Source organism: Pygocentrus nattereri, chromosome 28 (genome assembly GCF_015220715.1).
Source record: "Pygocentrus nattereri isolate fPygNat1 chromosome 28, fPygNat1.pri, whole genome shotgun sequence".
In the NCBI taxonomy this organism is placed as follows: Eukaryota; Metazoa; Chordata; class Actinopteri; order Characiformes; family Serrasalmidae; genus Pygocentrus; species Pygocentrus nattereri.
Genome location: NC_051238.1, coordinates 4902826 through 4921918, shown reverse-complemented (window position 1 = coordinate 4921918; position 19093 = coordinate 4902826). Strand labels below are relative to the sequence as shown.

The following is a 19093-nucleotide window of genomic DNA, read 5'->3' as shown; positions in this document are numbered from 1 at the left end:
CTTTTGAACAATAGTTCAATTACATCATTACGTACAAATAATATAGATCCCTTTCTGTTTGAGTGGGGTTTATACTATATGATGCTCATCTCTGTGATGCAGGTGAGTGTTACCTGGCTGAAATTGTGGCCACGTTCTCCATCCAGGCCATGATCTGACCACCAAATGTGCTGACCTGGTGATTAGCGTGTGGTGGGAGAACCAGCTCCACACTCTCCACCCGCGTCCGCTCTGCTGGAACAGCGTCCTCAAACTGCAAACACTCACTCACTGCCACGCGAACACACACACACACACACACACACACACACACACACACACACACACACACACACACACACACACACACACACACACACACACACACACTTCTAAGCCGCTTCACCCTCAGGGTCGCGGGGGTTGCTGAAGCCTATAACTATTTGCATATAGTTGTATGCAAATGACCTCTGTTCTGATTGGCTTTTCAGTTTTTTAAACACCTCAGTGTCGCTGCTGGATTGAGAACCAAAAATATCCAGCCAACAGCGTCCTGTGGGCAGCGTCCCTTGCACTGATGAAGGACTAGAGGACGACCAACACAAACTGTGCAGCAGCAGATGAGCTGTCGTCTCTGACTTTACATCTACAAGGTGGACCGACGAGGTAGGAGTGTCTAATAGAGTGGACAGTGAGTGGACACACTGTTTAAAAAACTCAAGCTGCACTGCTGTGTCTGATCCACTCAGACCAGTGCAACACACACTAACACACCACCACCACCACCACGTCAGTGTTACTGCAGTGCTGAGACTGACCCACCACCCAAATAGTACCTGCTCTGTGAGGGTCCATGGGGGTCCTGACCACTGAAGAACAGGGTAACAGAGTATCAGAGAAACAGATGGACTACAGTCTGTAACTGTAGAACTACAGAGTGCAGCTATACAGTAAGTGGAGCTGATAAAGTGGACATGGACTTACTGTCTTACTGGCTCATGTGTTGTAACTACTGTTCTCGATTTATTTACATGGTAACACACAGCCAAAGGAAAACAACCACCGCAACCACAGCACCTGTGAGCGTACAGCAGTTGGGTTCTAATCCACTTCAGCGCTGATCTTCTTCATATACGTGGAACGGTGAAGTAAATGATGTGTAATTGCGCTGCCGTGTTGCAGTGTTTACTGAACTGTGCTGAAGAGATGTCAAATAAACAGAATAGCATCAGTGATGAAGCAAAGAAGGAGGTGGGCTGAGGTTTTAATGGATATGCTGAGATCTCTCATCCAAATCTGATAAACAAATACACCTGGTGCTCAGAGCTGAAGTGGAGAGTTCACACCTGTCTCAGACGAGCTGACGCTGAGCGGCTGATGAGGTTCACTCAAGTAAAGCAGCTTCCATGCAGCTGCGCAAATCTGCTGATCTCCAAATAATCTACACCAGAAAACAGTGCAGGTATATGTTGCGCAGTAAGAATACACGTAATTATTCAAACTGGACATTTAAATAAGGCCTGGAAAGTAAGTATGTAATGATGGACAAGATTAGAAATGAGCAGATCAGAGGGACAGTGAAGGTGGAGCAGTTTGGAGATAAAGCCAGAGAGGCCAGGTTGAGATGGTTTGGAAATGTGTTGAGGAGGAATAGTGGATATATTGGGCAAAGAATGTTGGAGATGGAGCTGATGGGTAGAAGGAGAAGAGGTAGGCCTCAGAGAAGGTTTATGGATGTAGTGAAGGTGGACATGGAGATGGTTGGTGTGAAAGTAGAGGAGGCAGTGGATAGGGCAAGATGGAGGCAGATGATCCGCTGTGGCGACCCCTAAAGGGAGCAGCCAGAAGAAGAAGAAGAAGAAGAAGGAGAAGGAGAAGGAGAAGGAGAAGAAGAAGGAGAAGAGTATGTAAACTACACTCTAAAAAAGACGGTTCTTAATGGTTCTTCAGTTGTTACGAGCTTGACATCATAACAGCAGCAGAACCTTGCTAATAATTCTCAAAAAGGTTCTACAGAGAATCACACTCTTAGCAAAGATGGTTCTTTAAGGGTTCTTTAGTAAAGAAAATGGCTCTATAAAGACCTATGAACATTCAAAGAACCCTTTGCATGACTAAAGGGTTCTTTGCATCATGAAAGTCCTTCATAATGTTCTGTAGATGGTTCTATTATAGAAGCTTTTTAAAAAGGCTTCCGATTGATGGAGAATGTGATGTAGATGGTTCTAAATAGAACCTTTTTGAAAAGGGTTCTATATGGCACCCAAAAGTGTTCTTCTATTGTTATGACATCAAACTTCAAACAATAAAAGGGCCCTTTTTATTGCTATATAAAAGGAGTTGACAAAAAGGTTCTATATAGAAACATCTGCAGCACGTTCTCCATCAATCTGAAGAACGCTTTCTTGAGGCAAAGAACCCTTAAATCATGCAAAGGGTTCTTTGAGTGTTCATTATATTCTTTACAGAATCATTTTCTTTACCAAAGAACCCTTAAAGAACCAACTTTTTTTAAGAGTAGGTCACTGCTGTCGGAAGAAAACCTCGTATCTCCAAAATAGTAACTTTACAGGAGAAGGAAAAACCTACTTTACTTTTAATGTAAGTCAATGGAACCGGACGTCGTTCCAAGATAATTTGGGCTGTTTCTTTCAGTCCATTCATCATGAAATTTACACACAGTGTAAAGGACAACAGGCATTTTCTAAATATGTCAAAAACTGAAAAATGGCAAAAATATAGATGCAAGGTGTCCTTCTGACAACATCAACATGTTGTCTTGAAGACAAAGAAGTTTGAGAGACAGTTCCCCAAAGAATAAAGTGAATATAATTAATGACGTAAAGGGCCGATATCACAGAAAAACAAACTTTCCCAACTCAGAAAAAAGTTTGATGTAGTCTTTAAACAACGTTAAACTTTCAAAGTGCATCGGTCACCTCCTAGATTTAGAAACGCTGAAAGTTCAATGTGAATTCATGGTTTCTGTGAGGTCACCGCGTTCATCTTCTCAGCCCACAGCTGTGTAGCTCCACCCTTTCACGCTGAAGTAAGGAGTGTATCAGCACGGACTGCTTTTTGAAAGAGGCACAACATAGAGCAGCCAATCACAACAGAGGTCATTTACATATATCAGTCTTAAAGGCACAGTAATATAAACCAGCAGGTTTAATTCTAAGAGATTAAGAGAGATTGGGAAATGATCATGGATAAGCTAATAAGGGCTCTTTTTGGTGCAAAAAAAAAAAAAACATAGGAAAGCGGAAAAAATTACTAGAAAAATTTCTTGTATTTTAACCAGTTTCTGCTAACGTTGTTAAAGCTACTTAATGGCTGAGGTCCACTTATAACATTTGCGTGGTTTTATAGGGCAAAACACTTCTAGTTCATTTTTAAATGACCATTTTCCAATGTTTCTTCATCAACCAGGCTGTTTTTGTTACCGTGCCTAAAATATGACTGGCATACAGTCAAATTCTGTTGATTTTCTAAGTGAAAGTAAATGAACACGTTAATAAACATAGAACATAAAATCTGCCGTAACTTTTGCTAAGGCCACATTTTCTTTTCACTTAGCAAATCAACAGCACGCGCATTTGGCCAGGGGCGCTCAAATGCTTGCCTACAACTTTATGTAAATGAGCTCTGTTCTGACTGGCTGCCCTGTATTGTGCCTCGTTCAAAAAGCAATGCAGGCTGAGACACTCCTCATAACTTCAGCGTGAATGGTGAACACCTCAGTGTCGCTGCTGGACACTGGTTGGAGAACCAAACATATCCAGCCAACAGTGTCCTGTGACCACTGATGAAGGACTAAAGGCTGACCAACACAAACTGTGCAGCAGCAGATGAGCTGTCGTCTCTGACTTTACATCTACAAGGTGGACCGACAGGGTAGGAGTGTCTAATAGAGTGGACGGTGAGTGGACGCCTCTCTACAGCATGTTTTTTAAAAGGAGGAGGAAAATCACCGCACAACCGGTCGCCGAGAGTCACTCACATTCTACGACACTGAAAAGAAATCATCAGCTGCCCGTGTAATATCTCCGCCCACTTTTTGCATGATCCTCCCACGTTCAGCAGAACCCTCCCTCAAACCCGAATGAGAAGGAGACGTATATTTTGAATGTCCACACGCCGCCCAGAAACTGTGTGTTTAGGCTTGTGTGCCAGTTTCATACACAAGGTACCTGTTTTGGGTCTAAACAAGCTCATCGGGCCCGCAGTGCTGTGATCTGACCTGCATGAGCGGAGCTGCTGCTGAGCAGGTCGTTGATGATCTCGGCGTGGATCAGTCTCATCCTCCTGCGCTCGGCTGCGATGCTGTACTCCATCTGCTCCGCCTGCGTCCGAGGAATTACCTGCTTCAACTGCACCTGTGCACATACACATACACTGTAAAACCAACAGGATTGCATTCTGTTTTTCGACTTTCACAGAGCAGACAAAACGCAAGCAAAGTCAAAAACAGCAGCTGCCAGCTTGAAGTCTGACTTACCTAACATTATGTCCTTGTTTCTACCCTCACTGTCCACTTTATCAGCTCCACTTACTTTATAGCTGCACTCTGTAGTTCTACAGTTACAGACTGTAGTCCATCTGTTTCTCTGATACTCTGTTACCCTGTTCTTCAGTGGTCAGGACCCCCATGGACCCTCACAGAGCAGGTACTATTTGGGTGGTGGATCATTCTCAGTACTGCAGTGACACTGGTGTATTAGTGTGTGTTGTGCTGGTGCGAGTGGATCAGACACAGCAGTGCTGCTGGAGTGTTTAAACACCTCAGTGTCGCTGCTGGACTGAGAACAAAAATATACAGCCAACAGTGTCCTGTGGGCAGCGTCCTGTGGGCAGTGTCCTGTGGGCAGTGTCCTGTGGGCAGTGTCCTGTGGGCAGTGTCCTGTGGGCAGCGTCCTGAGACCACTGATGAAGGACTAAAGGCTGACCAACACAAACTGTGCAGCAGCAGATGAGCTGTCGTCTCTGACTTTACATCTACAAGGTGGACCGACGAGGTAGGAGTGTCTAATAGAGTGGACAGTGAGTGGACACAGTGTTTAAAAACTCCAGCAGCACTGCTGTGTCTGATCCACTTGTACCAGGACAACACACATCACATCACCACCACATCAGTGTTACTGCAGCACTGAGAATGATCCACCACCCAAACAGTACCTGCTCTGTGAGGGTCCATGGGGGTCCTGACCACTGAAGAACAGGGTAACAGAGTATCAGAGAAACAGATGGACTACAGTCTGTAACTGTAGAACTACAGAGTGCAGCTATACAGTAAGTGGAGCTGATAAAGTGGACAATGAGAGTAGAAACAAGGAGGCGGTCAGAATGTTCTGCCTGATCGATGTGTATACTTTCTTAGCTGCACTCTTAAAAAGGACGGGTCTTCCAAGGGTTCTTTAGTAAAGGAAATGGTTCTATGAAGAAACATGACACTCTGCATGATCATGGGGTTCTTTGCATCATGAAAATAAAAAAAACTTCTTTATGAGCTCATTCCCGCGTGTCAGGCTGTAGCACAGCGTGCGTTTTACCTTTCCTGCTTCAGTCCGACGAGCCACGAAGGTGGCGAAGGCATGGCACACTTTCCACTGACGGTTACGGTAGAGATCCTCACAGCTCACTACAATGCCCACCTGAGGAGAAGAGGACACGGTCATCAGACTCAGTAGAGTATCAGGTGTAAAACAAAGGGTCCGGATCATGGAAAAACAGACTTCACTCGAAAACCTCATTACTTAAAAACTATGATATGATGAGTGTAAACAGTGTTAAAGTCTACAGTCCATCTATGGCAACTGCCCTGCAAAATAGCCTGTATTGCACTCATTGTTTTTGTGATGTCATGAAAAAAAAAAAAAAAAAAAACAGGCATTAAATACTTACACCCTTTCCTACATCAGTTGGGCTCCGCCTACTCACACCCAAGTTATAAGAAGTGCTTCAGCATGAATTGTTTTAGGTGGAATTTTTGCACAATGGAGAGCAGCCAATCAGTTCAGAGCTCGCTTACATATATCAGTCTTAAAGGCACAGTAACAAAAAACAGCCTATTTAATTCTAAGGGATAGAGGCTGGAAGAGAGGTTGGAAAACTGGCATGTAAAAATCAATGAGGACATTTTTTGGTACAGAAAACAACTTAAAACACCATTAGCTGACTTCAGGGGAAGATATTAAACACAAGAAAAATATAGGGCATGGGCTCTTTAACATCCTGAACAACGACACGGCCTAAAAATAGACCAAGAGCCGTATTACAGAAAATTCTTAAGTCTGGGATCTGCTTTGTTGTCATGGTAACTTCAGTCAAGACTTCAGTTAAGATTTAGGACAGAAGCTGTTACAGAACAACAGTTCTTAAGTCTACAATCTTATTTCCAGATGAGAAAACAGTATTACAGAAATATATACAGAAATATTTTCTTCACTATAAGATAAACCCTAGAGCGTCTTAACCTGTGATTTATCCGCCTGTTTCTATTGTTTTGTACAGTGACAGGCAGCACAGCTCACTATAACCAGCACAATGACGCTACATTTATCTACAATGAAGATGGTGCCTTGATGTGTGGGGTTTTTTAAGAACTCATAGGCTGCAGACTCGATCTCCACCGTCCCCTCTTATTACCTTTGCGTGTTGTTGATGAAAACTCGTCAGATACAATATTACAGTGATGGTGGTGAATAATGAGAAGACGGAGCTAAACGTGTGTCTGTTTATTTGGAGGAATAACATTTGTGCGCTCCGCTAAAGAGTCTGGGAAATGGAGACTGAAACTGTAGAGATGGTGACTCTGATAAACAGCACAAAGCACCATCACAATATTCTCAACTTCCAGCTTATCAAGCTTTAGTTTTATTTGCCCTTTTTCACCTCAGTAACGGTGGCTATCATTGGCTGTCTGGCTGATTACCTGTGTACAATTCAGCGTACGGTCGGTTTCTAGGTTTAACTTAGAAATTTGAATGAAACAGATTTACTTTTTATATCATTGACATTATACTACATTTAAAAACATGCATTTGAAAAATGTATTTGTCACAGAGATTTTGGTCACTGCTGTTATCCGGACTTATATTACATTTTAACAGGGTATTTTTAGCTCCATTAAACTGCTTCTTTCGGTCGAGGCTCATTAGAGAGGAAGCATCTCAGGGCCTCACTATATTTCATTAATTTATTAATAATTTTGTTTATCAGGCAACACAACTATGTGTCACTGGTGTTAGTTATGAGCTTTAACAGCTGGGTAATTAAAACAGTCAAAATAATGTCAAATATCATTTTTATTACTGATTTTAAAGAGTCGCACAAGGTCAGCCGACGGCCAACGAGTCAGCGAATTTACAAGGTCACTGGAGTCACCGTCACTGGTGTTACACCATGGGGTCATTTTGGGATGAAAGTGATTTTTTCCCGCCTGAATTCCAACTCCAAATGGATGAATGACCCGGTTGTCTAACACACACACACACACACACACACACACACACACACACACAATATTTAGTATTTATGTATAACAGAATATTTTTATAAGGCAGATGAAGAATCAAAAGGACTGAATATTAAATAACAGCAACAAAGACGATGAAATGTTATTAAATACAGTAAATGGCAGCAGTAAGAGTGATCTATAGTTTTCTCACACACCTCCATGCTGGAAGTGAAGGCTCGGTTGACTTTAGCTTTGATGTTCACCACCTGCCCGACCCTGCAGGAGAAAACAGCATGCATGGTTCCCTTTAATTCACTGCAATCACTGACTTAAACGCTGCACTGACTTTACTTGCTTCAAATTTGAAAACCGGTTCCACATGAATCAAATACACCGACCAGGGAGAACATTATGACCATGACAGTTACAGACTGTAGTCCATCTGTTTCTCTGATACTCTGTTACCCTGTTCTTCAGCAGTCAGGACCCCCATGGACCCTCACAGGGCAGGTACTATTTGGGTGGTGGATCATTCTCAGCACTGCAGTAACACTGACGTGGTGGTGGTGTGTTAGTGTGTGTTGTGCTGGTACAAGTGGATCAGACACAGCAGTGCTGCTGGAGTTTTTAAACACTGTGTCCACTCACTGTCCACTCTATTAGACACTCCTACCTTGTCGGTCCACCCTGTAGATGTAAAGTCAGAGACGACAGCTCATCTGCTGCTGCACGGTTTGTGTTGGTCATCCTCTAGTCCTTCATCAGGGGTCACAGGACGCTGCCCACAGGACAGCTGGATATTTTTGGTTGGTGGACTGTTCTCCGTCCAGCAGTGACTCTGAGGTGTTTAAAAACTCCAGAAGCACTGCTGTGTCTGATCCACTCAGACCAGCACAACACACGAACACACCACCACCACGTCAGTGTTACTGCAGTGCTGAGAATGACCCTCCACCTAAGCAGTACCTGCTCTGTGAGGGTCCATGGGGGTCCTGACCACTGAAGAACAGGGTAACAGTATCAGAGAAACAGATGGACTACAGTCTGTAACTGTAGAACTACAGAGTGCAGCTATACAGTAAGTGGAGCTGATAAAGTGGACAGTGAGCGCAGAAACAAGGAGGTGGTCATGATGTTCTGTCTGATCAGTAATGTATTAAACTCGTGTGAAACCGACGTACATATTTGAATGAACGTATCTGGTTTTAGTGCATCGATGCTGCTGAAGTGAAGAGGTGGCTGAAGGAAAAGGCTGTTACCCAATAGTGTGCTCGAAGTGGATGTCATCTACAGAGGCAGTGATACAGGAACAGCCAGCGTGTCTTTCAGCTGCGGATTAGAGAAGAAGACAAGACAAATAAACCGTCACACCTACGTAAATATACTGTACGCTTATCTTTGCATACAGTAAGGACACAACAATTACAGTAAGGCAGGGCTGAGAGATTCATCACTTCATATCGAAATCGCAATTTTCATATCACAACAGCTGCAACTTGTTTATTACTTTCATGGTCTATAATCAACAACATCAAGAAACCTTTGCCAGGTTAAATGGTTCTTCAGACTGACAGAGAATGTGCTGTACATGGTTCTGCATGGAACCTTTTCGAAAAGGTTGTATTTTTGCCATATCAAGCTTATAGCAATACACAAACCCTTTCTGGTGCTACACAGAACAATTTACACATTCCTATTAATCTGAAAAAACGTCACGATGCAAAAAACGCTTTAATCATGCAAACGAAAGTGTTCATGGCTCTATATAGAACCATTTTCTTTACTAAAGAACCCTTGAGGAACCCTCTTTTCTAAGTATTAATGCTGATACTTTGCAAGTGGGGAAATGTAACGTAATTACATGGAGCTTATGAGCTGCTTTTAGATGAATCTGAAGCAACCAACCATCTACGTGTTGTGACATCACAACCACAAATACACTATATTTCCAAAAGTATTCTTAATCCATAGGGTTTAATATGATGTTGGCCCACTCCTTGCAGCTATAATAGATTCAAGGCTTTCCACAAGGGTTAGGAGTGTGTTTATGGGAATTTCTGACCGTTCTTCCAGAAGCACATTTGTGAGGTCAGACACGAGATGTTGGACGAGAAGGCCTGGCTCACAGTCTCCACTCAAATTCGGAGACGGAGAAGCGTGATTGGTCACTCAGAGAACACGTCTCCACTGCTCTAGAGTCCAGTGGCGGCGCTTTACACCACTGCATTCTATGCTTTGCATTGCGCTTGGTGATGTAAGGCTTGGATGCAGCTGCTCGGCCATGGAAACCCATTCCATGAAGCTCTCTACGCTGTTCTTGAGCTGATCTGAAGGCCACATGAAGTTTGGAGGTCTGTAGCGATTGACTCTGCAGAAAGTTGGTGAGCCTCTGCACACTATGCGCCTCAACATCCACTGACCCCACTCTGTCATTTTACGTGGCCGACCACTTCGTGGCTGAGTTGCTGTTGTTCCCAATCGCTTCCACTTTGTTATAATCCCACTGACAGTTGACTGTGGAATATTTAGTAGTGAGGAAATTTCACGACTGGACTTGCTGCACAGGTGGCGTCCGATCACAGCACCACGCTGGAATTCACTGAGCTCCTGAGAGCGACCCATTCTTTCACTAATGTCTGTAGAAGCAGTCTGCAGGCCTAGGGGCTCGGCTTTATACACCTGTGGCCATGGAAGTGACTGGAACACCTGAATTCAATGATTTTGATGGGTGAGTGAAAACTTTTGGCAGTATAATGTAACTGGCAGGCTGGAACGCTGTGTTAGGCCTCCAAGCCTCAAGCCAAAAAAGTATGCGCTGGTCTTCTTAGCCAAAAAACAGGGCTGTACATCAGTTTATAGACAACATTAGACATTTAAATCGTAATCACAATGTTGGTGAGAAAAACTGCAACTACATATTTTGCCAAAATCGTTCAGCCCTCTTTCAGCCCTAATAATTCTTTATTTTGAGAGACAACCACATCTCCACTTTTAACCACCTTCCAGGTCAAGTTTGTCTCTTAATACCCCTTTTTTTACATTTTTACAACAAACAATCAACCACAATGAAGCATTAAACAAAAACAGGTCAACTGTATACATTCAGTCAGGGAGCAATATACAAACAGTATCACGAGTGGGGAAGTACATAGATATATAAACAAAAGTCAGAAGTAGATACTTCAACATGAAATTATATAACAACTTTCAAAATATATTGATCAATTTGGTACAGCAATATAATATCACAAACAGTAGTTCTCACCCATTGGAGACTTCCATGAAATGTGGTCGTAAGGGTTTTATATAAGTAACCCACTTCGACCAAGACTTAACAAATTTACTCATTTGTAAGTGGAGTGAGAAAGTCATTTTTTCCATAATATACATTTCATACACTGGATCTATCCAGCTGTCTATTATAGGAGGCTCGGGAGTACACCAGCACCTTGTTTTATATATATTTTACAAGCAGATATCAAAGCCCTGAAATTTTAACATGGGTTTTAGGTGTTTGTTCCCCTTTTGCTGTAATGACTTGCACTCAAGCTGACTCCAATCACTGACAGTGATAAAAGCCTGTGACGAGCAGATCAAATCCACCGGAGAGGCATCTGAACACCAGCTTCAATGAAAGAAAACAGAAGACATTTTTGTACAAAGGCCTTGAACGTGGACCACAACACAAATTTGCCTGAATTTGAGCAAGAAATAGCGAAGAAATTTGAATATTTCATCTTTATTTTACTTCTTAGAACTTTTCCTTAAATTTTTAACTCCAAAACTTTCTGCTGTTTCTTGGCAGGATTAAGTGGAAAGTGGTCTCAGAGTTTTGGATCCAGAGATTGTGATTTTGATTGAAGGATTCAGCTGAAGAACCTTGAATAACCTGAGCCAAACCGACCTGTGTAGAAGAGATTTAGAGCTCCGCAGAATCAAGACACTTTAAACAAAATCAAATCAGAATTGAAAACAGCGTCACAGCTGAAAACATCCAAACAGCACCGTAAACAACTGCAGTCACGTGCGGCAGCAGTCAAAGAGAAGAAGGCTGTGGGACTGTCACACGGCACTCGAATAATAACGAAAACTCATGCAGTTTCAGAGGGAAGTTGGTAGAGCTGCTCTGTTGGTGCCCCAGACATTTACAAGCCTGTTACATTTACAAGCTTTGACCACATTGGAACAGACGCTACAAGATTTACGACATCACACGCTTCGCGTCTACTGCAAGCAAACTGGTGAACTCTTCATTACAGTGAGGCTGCTAAAACATCAAAGAAGCACCCTCTCTTTTGATTTGTTTTATAAAGACCACCCAAAGAAAACTAAACCACCCTCAGCTGGGGTTTGAAGCGGTCTTGCGGGGTCCCCTAGTGGAACATCAAGGCTATGAATTTACCTATATACTGCATATTTTATTTATATATTTAAGCAGTAGAACCCGAGAGGGAGAGTGTTAATGTGAAATACCATCCCGGCTGTGATCTGGTGGCCGTAGATCATCACAGCCGTGACGTTACTGGTGATAACTCCCTCCTCGAGTGCTCTACTGCTTTAATACAGCAGTTAAATAAATACAGTAAGAAGTTAATAAACTGGCCGTGAACGCGGCGTTTAATATGTTTTAATGTTCAGCTCCTTCCTCCTAATTATAGCTCCTTAACGAGCTGCTTGTTGCTACGTCAGAGTAACGAGCTCCACCCACTCGCTGCTCAGCCGGCAGTTCGTTCTCCAGCTCCTTACACTAAATTCCCAAACTGTCGTCACCACTGAGCAGCTTTTCAGTCAGCAGCTGTGACAGAAGAACGGCTGAACATCCTGGAATCAGCCAGAAATGAACCCAACACCATTCGCCAGACGTGTCTGATCTTCAGAGTCTGACCAAATCAGACTGAGCCATAAAACTGACCCAATATCAGGTTCAGGTCAGTTTGGTCAGTTTGTCCAGATCAGTATTAATGTTGTTTTGTTCCAGTCGGTCTGTAAAGCTTCTTACAGCCCGTTTAGTTTGGCGAATGGTGTTGGGTTCATTTCTGGCTGATTCCAGGTTGTTCAGCTGTTCTTCTGTCACAGCTGCCGACTGAAAAGCTGCTCAGTGGTGACGACAGTTTGGGAATTTAGTGTCGTCTCATCTTGTCAAATGTCCGTTTTCTGTTTGGGGCACAGTAAGAAGTAAAACCGTTCAGATGGCTTGAGCGCCTCCTACAGCTGTCAAAGTCGTTGCTTAGCAACCGCGTCTCAGCAGAGTGATAGTGTTCGTGAGAAACCCGTGATATTAAGGTGAAATAACAGCACAGTTAGAACTTCTCAAACAATCAGCTCGCGTGGTCGGAGCCAACTGTTGTATGAAGTTATATACTTTCACAGTATATTTCAGAATTTAGAAACTGATGAAAATGTAAAAAATAAAATTCATTAAAAATTTAGTATTTAGTAAGTAAGAAGTGTGATTTTTTTTGGCAGCAGGCAAGTTTGATGGCCCCTGTATGAAGTAAAAATCAAATTACGATTCAGTTTGACGAATAAAAAAAAAAAAAGTGTTACAACTGAAAGTGACAAAAGCGACGAGTGTTAAGGCACGACGTGAAAGGCCAGTGAAAAAATGACCCACTGCATTTTCTCCATCAGCCTAATATGAACAAACATGTATTCGTTCGGCGTATGGCTCCTAACAGCACTTATTTTCTCTGTGTTCATGGCTGCTGACTTAAGACCAAAGGTATGGAAGATTTCTCTGCAGCTTGAGATGCACTTGGGCTTCAGCATTCTCCAGCTTTAAAGTAGAGTGATGCAGCTCAGTGCACCAAACTGCACAGACACAATATGAAGTTGAGCCATCTGTAAGAACAGAATCCACACACACACTCGAGAACCCAAAGGTGTGAACCAGACAAAATGACTTAACACACTGAACAATCTCAGTGTTTTTACAACAACATGTTACTAAGAAATATGTCCTCCATCTAAGATCCTGTCAACTGCCAAACACACAAGTCTTTGCAGTGTAATGGATAAAAAGGACCGCCAATCAATCCAAACGCAGGCTTACCTGAGAGGCAGGCGGTGGAGTCCATCCACTTCAGCAGCTGTCCTACGCTGAGCTCTCCGCAGTGGTTGGCGTGACAGGGCAGAACGATCTGGCTCATTTTAACCTCGGTGGGGTTCCTGTACACCTCTCCATCCTCCAGGATCAGCTCAGGCTCGTCCAGAAGCTCCGGAGGCCTGACCTCTCCCGCCATCACCACGGCACTTCTCATGCCAGAGAGGGGGATTACAACATGGAGCACATTTTAGTGCGTTAGGGTCAAAAGAGGTTAAGATGAACAGATTAATAAAAGCCCTCAGAGATCCTGAACACTGTCCTAGATAATAACTCACAGCACAAACTCCAGTTACCATAATGCTAAATGGTGGTTTCAGTGGAGAACCACGAATATTTGAGTTACAGTTGGATCTGTAAATGTTAAAACGGTAAAAAAATCCACTGGATCCCAGAAGAAAAGTGATTTCTTAAGATTGTCTCAGAGAAACAAAGCCGATCCCAATGTTATATTAAGGAGGGATCACTGATTTCTGAATTGTTTCTCCTAAACCTCCTCAGGAGAAACGAGATTACCATCAGCGCCTCGCTGTGAGACGTTCTGGTGATGAAGGAGAAAAGAGTTCTCCTTCTGCTCTGAAGAGCTCTGTAATATAGAACAGAGCTGCGTAAGAAAACGAAGAAATCTCACACTTTTCTTATGGAGAGATCACTCCGCTGAGGCTGGGCTGAGACGAGTCAGGCACTAAAGAGTTCAGCCTCTTTTTGATCAAAGTGAGAAAATCTGAGACAAATTTCAGAAACAGGAGAAAATGGCTTACATCTCACTCTGATCTCAAACTGGACATAACCACATCTAGGAGAAGAACCCGAGATCAAGAGGAGATCTCTTCTAGAATGTTTCTTTCCTCTGGGAAGGCTCGTTAGCTATACGCTATTGCTGGTGCACTTGAATATTTTTTTGGCCTTTCTAAAGTAAACCAACACAGTTGAAGCTTGCAAAAGACATTTCATGTTTATTTGAAACTTGTAATAGACAAGCAGCAATTTTAGTGACTCTTTATATACATTAAAGGTGTAAATCACACCACCACTGGACTCTGGAGCAGTAGAAACAGATTCTGTAGAGTGACCAATCACGCTTCTCTATCTGTCAGTCTGGTGGGCGTGTCTGGGTTTGGCGAATGCCAGGAGAACGTTACCTGTCTGACTGCACTGTGCCAGCTGTAAAGTTTGGTGGAGGAGGAATCATGATACGGCATTGTTTTTCAGGGGTTGGCCTAGAGCCCTTAGTTCCAGTGAAGGGAAAACTTAATGCTTCAGCACAAATACATTTTGGACAATTGTGCTTTTTGTAGGAACAGTTTGTAAAAGAACTTTTCCTGTTCCAACATGACTGAGCCCCAGCGCACAGAGCAGCTCCATAAAGACGTGGATGAGCGAGTTTGGTGTGGAAGAACTTGACTGGCCCGCAAAGAACCCTGATCTCAACCCGATAGAACACCTTTTGGGATGAACAAGAGTGGAGAATGCGAGCCAGGCCTTCTCGTCCAACATCAGTGTCTGAGCTCACGAACGCTTTTCTGGATGAATGTGCAAGAATTCCCCCAGACAGACTCCGAACTCTTGCCAAAAGCTTCCCAGAAGAGTGGAAGCTGTTATAGCTGCAAAGGGGGGACCAACTCCATATTAAAGTCTATGGATTAAAAATGGGAGTCATAAAGCTCCTGTGGGTGTAATGTGTATGTGTCCCAATACTTTTGCCCATACAGTGTATGTCATTGGACATGGCTTGGAGGGGGTTGATAGTTTTGCAGTGTATGAGCCGTCAGTGTTGAAAGGACCGGTGGTCCTGTAGTATGTAATGTGTGAAACATTGTTCGGAAAGATTTCTTCCTCCTAACATAACACCATCATCACAGGCTTTTTCTTCCCAACTCATTTCACAGTCCAGCCGACGCGTGTCTGTTTGTACCTGATCGTGAAGCTGCTTTACATTTGGATGAATCACGGAGTTGTTCGCTTGAGCCACAGTAATCTTGAGGCAAGCTTTATAATCTGCCGGAGCAGGATTTCAACGTTTAAACGAGACTAAGTGAACCTGTTACTTTTGCCACAGGAACATAATCCGGGAAAATTCTGCTTGGAATTGTGATTTTGACAGACCTGGCAGGCGTATAAAGGTTTTGCTGACCAAAGCACAGCAGCACAAAAGGAGACAGAGCGAAATCAAAGTAATGATCAAGCCTTAAAGTTGTTACGGACGCTTCCAGTATAACACCAAGTTCTCCGGCAGACTGACATTCCTAAAGGGTATGGTCATGTTTGCACATTACTGAGGCCTAAAATGCACCAACATATTCCAGTATATGTTTTTGGGATTAGTAGCTCTGGTATTAGTTTTATCTGGGGAAAAAACCCACCAACATTCATTTAAAGAGCCCATAATTTTATGCATTGTTTCCCTTGAACACCACTTAAACTGTCTACGTGGGTTCGTGTCCCAAAAACAGCGCTGATCCAGTTTTACATGGTTCTTTACCTATACACACACACACACACACACACACACAGATACAAATAAAACACACACACACACACACACACACACACACACACACAGATACAAATAAAACACACACACACACACACACACACACACACACACACCACATTCTCCATCAATCTGAAGAACCGTTTCACCAATGCAAAGAACCTTTTAAGCATGAAGTGGCTCTGTATGGAACTCATGGTTGCAAATAGAACTACTGCCTACTAAAGAACCCTTAAAGAACCAACTTTTTAAGTGTGTACTTGTATTATAGACATCAGTGGTGGACAGTAACTGAGTAACTGAGTAAATGTAATTAGTTTCTGTACTTTAGTATTTTTTGGTGTATCTGTACTGAAGTTTCTCCGTTCTGGGCGTCTTTTTCCTTTCACTCCACTACATTTCGAGGTCTAATATCCGACTTTTTCCTCCTACATTCTGAGAAATCTGTCGTTCCTTTTGGTTTCTGTGTGTATAAAAACGTAACATGTCAAAACGAAAGAAGCGCAAAGCCAGAGCACCAATCAGGGCCCAGCGGTCACTTTGTTTAGAGCTGGTTTTGACCTGTTGGTCATACCGACCCAGTGCAGCACGCGGTTCAACGTCAGCGCAGCAGCGTAAAACTTTGGGAGAGTCTGTTCAACATAAATGATGAACTAACCTAACTTTGTGTAAATAGAGCTCAATATAGAAATATGTCCACATATGCAGTCGAGACTGACGCGGCTTTTTTCTGAATTTCTACAAACACCAGTTCATTTTATAGTAAATGAGTTTGGGCTGGTTTATGTTTATGAACAGACGCCTACAGATCAACATAGTAAAGGAGCTCATCTGTGATCCTGAGTTTAAAGCCAGTTTTTATTCAACTTAAACTTGGAACTAAGTTGTAAATAAATCTGAAACTGAAACTTTGCTTGTGTGTAAAAAGTGATTTCAGAGCCACTCGGTTCTCCCTGATGGAAACTGTTTACCTTCAGTGTTTTGTGCTTCTGATCGTTTTAATAGACGTCAGCGTCACTAATTAATGACGTTCTATTAAAAGACTGGTTTACCAAGAGAGACGCTGGAGGACTTTCACCTGAAATGAGTTCATGAAGCCAGTCTGGTTATAAAAATGATAACAGGACCAGATCAGAGCCAGAATTCCTCTTTTAGTACTTTTACTTTATACTTAAGTACATTTGAAGGGAAATACTTTAGTACTTTTACTCCAGTGGAGGTCTAAAGGGAGGAACTTTAAGGCTCTCATATGAACTTAACATGTTTGAGCTGGTCATTTTAAGAGACGTTTATTAGAATTTCTACTATAATCAAAGTACTTTGGTATAGTATAATAGCTCCAAATCTGATTACAACAAGTTTTCAAGAGTGTGTTGGGGTTTTGTTCTTCTCAGTCTTGTATTACATAAATTATATTTATATATACAGCTTCTACAGAAATCTGCTAAAGGAAAACCAGTCATTTCACTGCATTACACTGGCCTCAGATTCAAGATCAGACTAATATGAAGCCTCAGAGGAAACATGTATGATAAACATTCCAGAGACTAAGCTGAATTGTCCCGTTACTCGGACGGGTCACTTTGAAAGCCCAGACCTGGAGGGACCTCCAGGATTTCTCACATGATCTGTGGGCTTTGAGCCAAACCTGACCGGACCACCTTAAAAAATACCCCTATACTAACGTTTTTGGAGCTGTTCTACGGGTATAACGCCAGACGAGCTGCTCCAAGCGCTGTGAGCGAGTCTGCATTTCTTATAATCCACAATAAACCGAAGAAACGGACCACAGGAGCTCCCAGACCAACTTCAGCCAAACACGCAGATGTAGAGTCACTGGCGCTCAGTATTAATGGAGCTTACAGCCGCAAGTGTGTCCGAGCCAGAGCGCTCAGCTCGCTGCCCTCTGACCGCTGTAAGGTGACACGTTTAGGAAAATAACGCAGACTTACATGTAAGTGGAGGCAGACGACGCGCTTCACGTCTGCACGACGGAATAAAGCGACAGTGTAGACGGCAGCTGTCCCTCTGCAGGCATATTAAAGCGCTCGCGCTCGCGCTCTCTCTCTCTCTCTCTCTCTCTCTCTCTCTCTCTCTCTCTCTCTCTCTCGCAGTCTCGTCACTTCTCCAAGCTCACGGCAACATAACATTCCCATATGCAGCTAAAGCGCCGCCCACAAACCTTTTAAGGTGGAGCGATGCAGTTCATAATGGTGTTTTTATTCTCCCGCGGATTCGGTTCGTTTCGTTCGGTACATTCGAATCGAATCACCACATTCGAATCTTCGACTCACTTATTCGCTCGGTTCCCTCTCTGGAAGTTTCACTCATGGATTAACGCCGTAGCCTCTAATCAGTCCATTAAAATGCCACTAAAGTCCATTAAAATGCCACTAAAGTCCATTGAAAAGGTTCAACTTCAATGTAGACTGGTTCATTTAAACACTGGGGAAAATGATATCCTGGCAAGTGCAATGATCTTGTTTCTGATATTTCTCATTTTGAGATGTTTGTGGGAATATTATATGTTACTTTAGGACATTTTAAAGTCGTTTACTAGGTAAAACATCACTATATTGGCAATATGGCTTACTTTAATGAATACCAGCCAATCTAATGAGACCATTTCACTTAATAAAATACACCATCTAGAAATGTGTTAAATAACCTTTTAATATTCCTGCAAAATAAGACGTATTTGATATTTAGACTAGATTGAGGATGATTTCACTAGCTAAGATATTTTTGTAGTGCAGGGCCCATACCCTGCGTTTTATATTTCCTAGGATTAAATGTTCATTCATTTTTGAATTTTTGCATGACCATTTACTTCAAAAAGCAGTCCAGGCTGAACCACCCCTGTTCTGCCTTTAAACTTGATATATGTAAATGATCTCTGTTCTGATTGGTTCACTCAAAAAGCAGTTTGGCTTGAAATAGTTCTTATATCTTCAGCATAAATAGGCGGGGTAACATGCTGTAGGCATAAATAGGTGGGGTAACATGCTGTAAGCATAAATAGGTGGGGTAACATGCTGTAAGCATAAATAGGCGGGGTAAC

General features: G+C 42.7%; 1 protein-coding gene across 2 annotated transcripts in view; it reads right to left on the bottom strand.

Moving 5' to 3' along the window:
* The window catches only part of acot11b (acyl-CoA thioesterase 11b), a 31108-nt gene extending 12996 nt beyond the window's left edge, over window positions 1-18112 (bottom strand). Inside the window, exons 1-8 of one of the 2 annotated variants that reach the window (XM_017717788.2) lie at window positions 17985-18112; window positions 13488-13687; window positions 8695-8764; window positions 7651-7711; window positions 5529-5630; window positions 4220-4355; window positions 816-848; window positions 114-270 (exon numbers count right to left, since the gene is read on the bottom strand). In XM_017717788.2, the coding sequence (XP_017573277.2) occupies window positions 114-270; window positions 816-848; window positions 4220-4355; window positions 5529-5630; window positions 7651-7711; window positions 8695-8764; window positions 13488-13677 (749 nt within the window). In that variant the 5' untranslated portion in view covers window positions 13678-13687; window positions 17985-18112. The remainder of the gene's footprint in view (window positions 1-113; window positions 271-815; window positions 849-4219; window positions 4356-5528; window positions 5631-7650; window positions 7712-8694; window positions 8765-13487; window positions 13688-17984) is intronic. The other variant, XM_017717789.2, reaches the window with a different exon arrangement.
* Window positions 18113-19093: the final 981 nt, after the last annotated feature.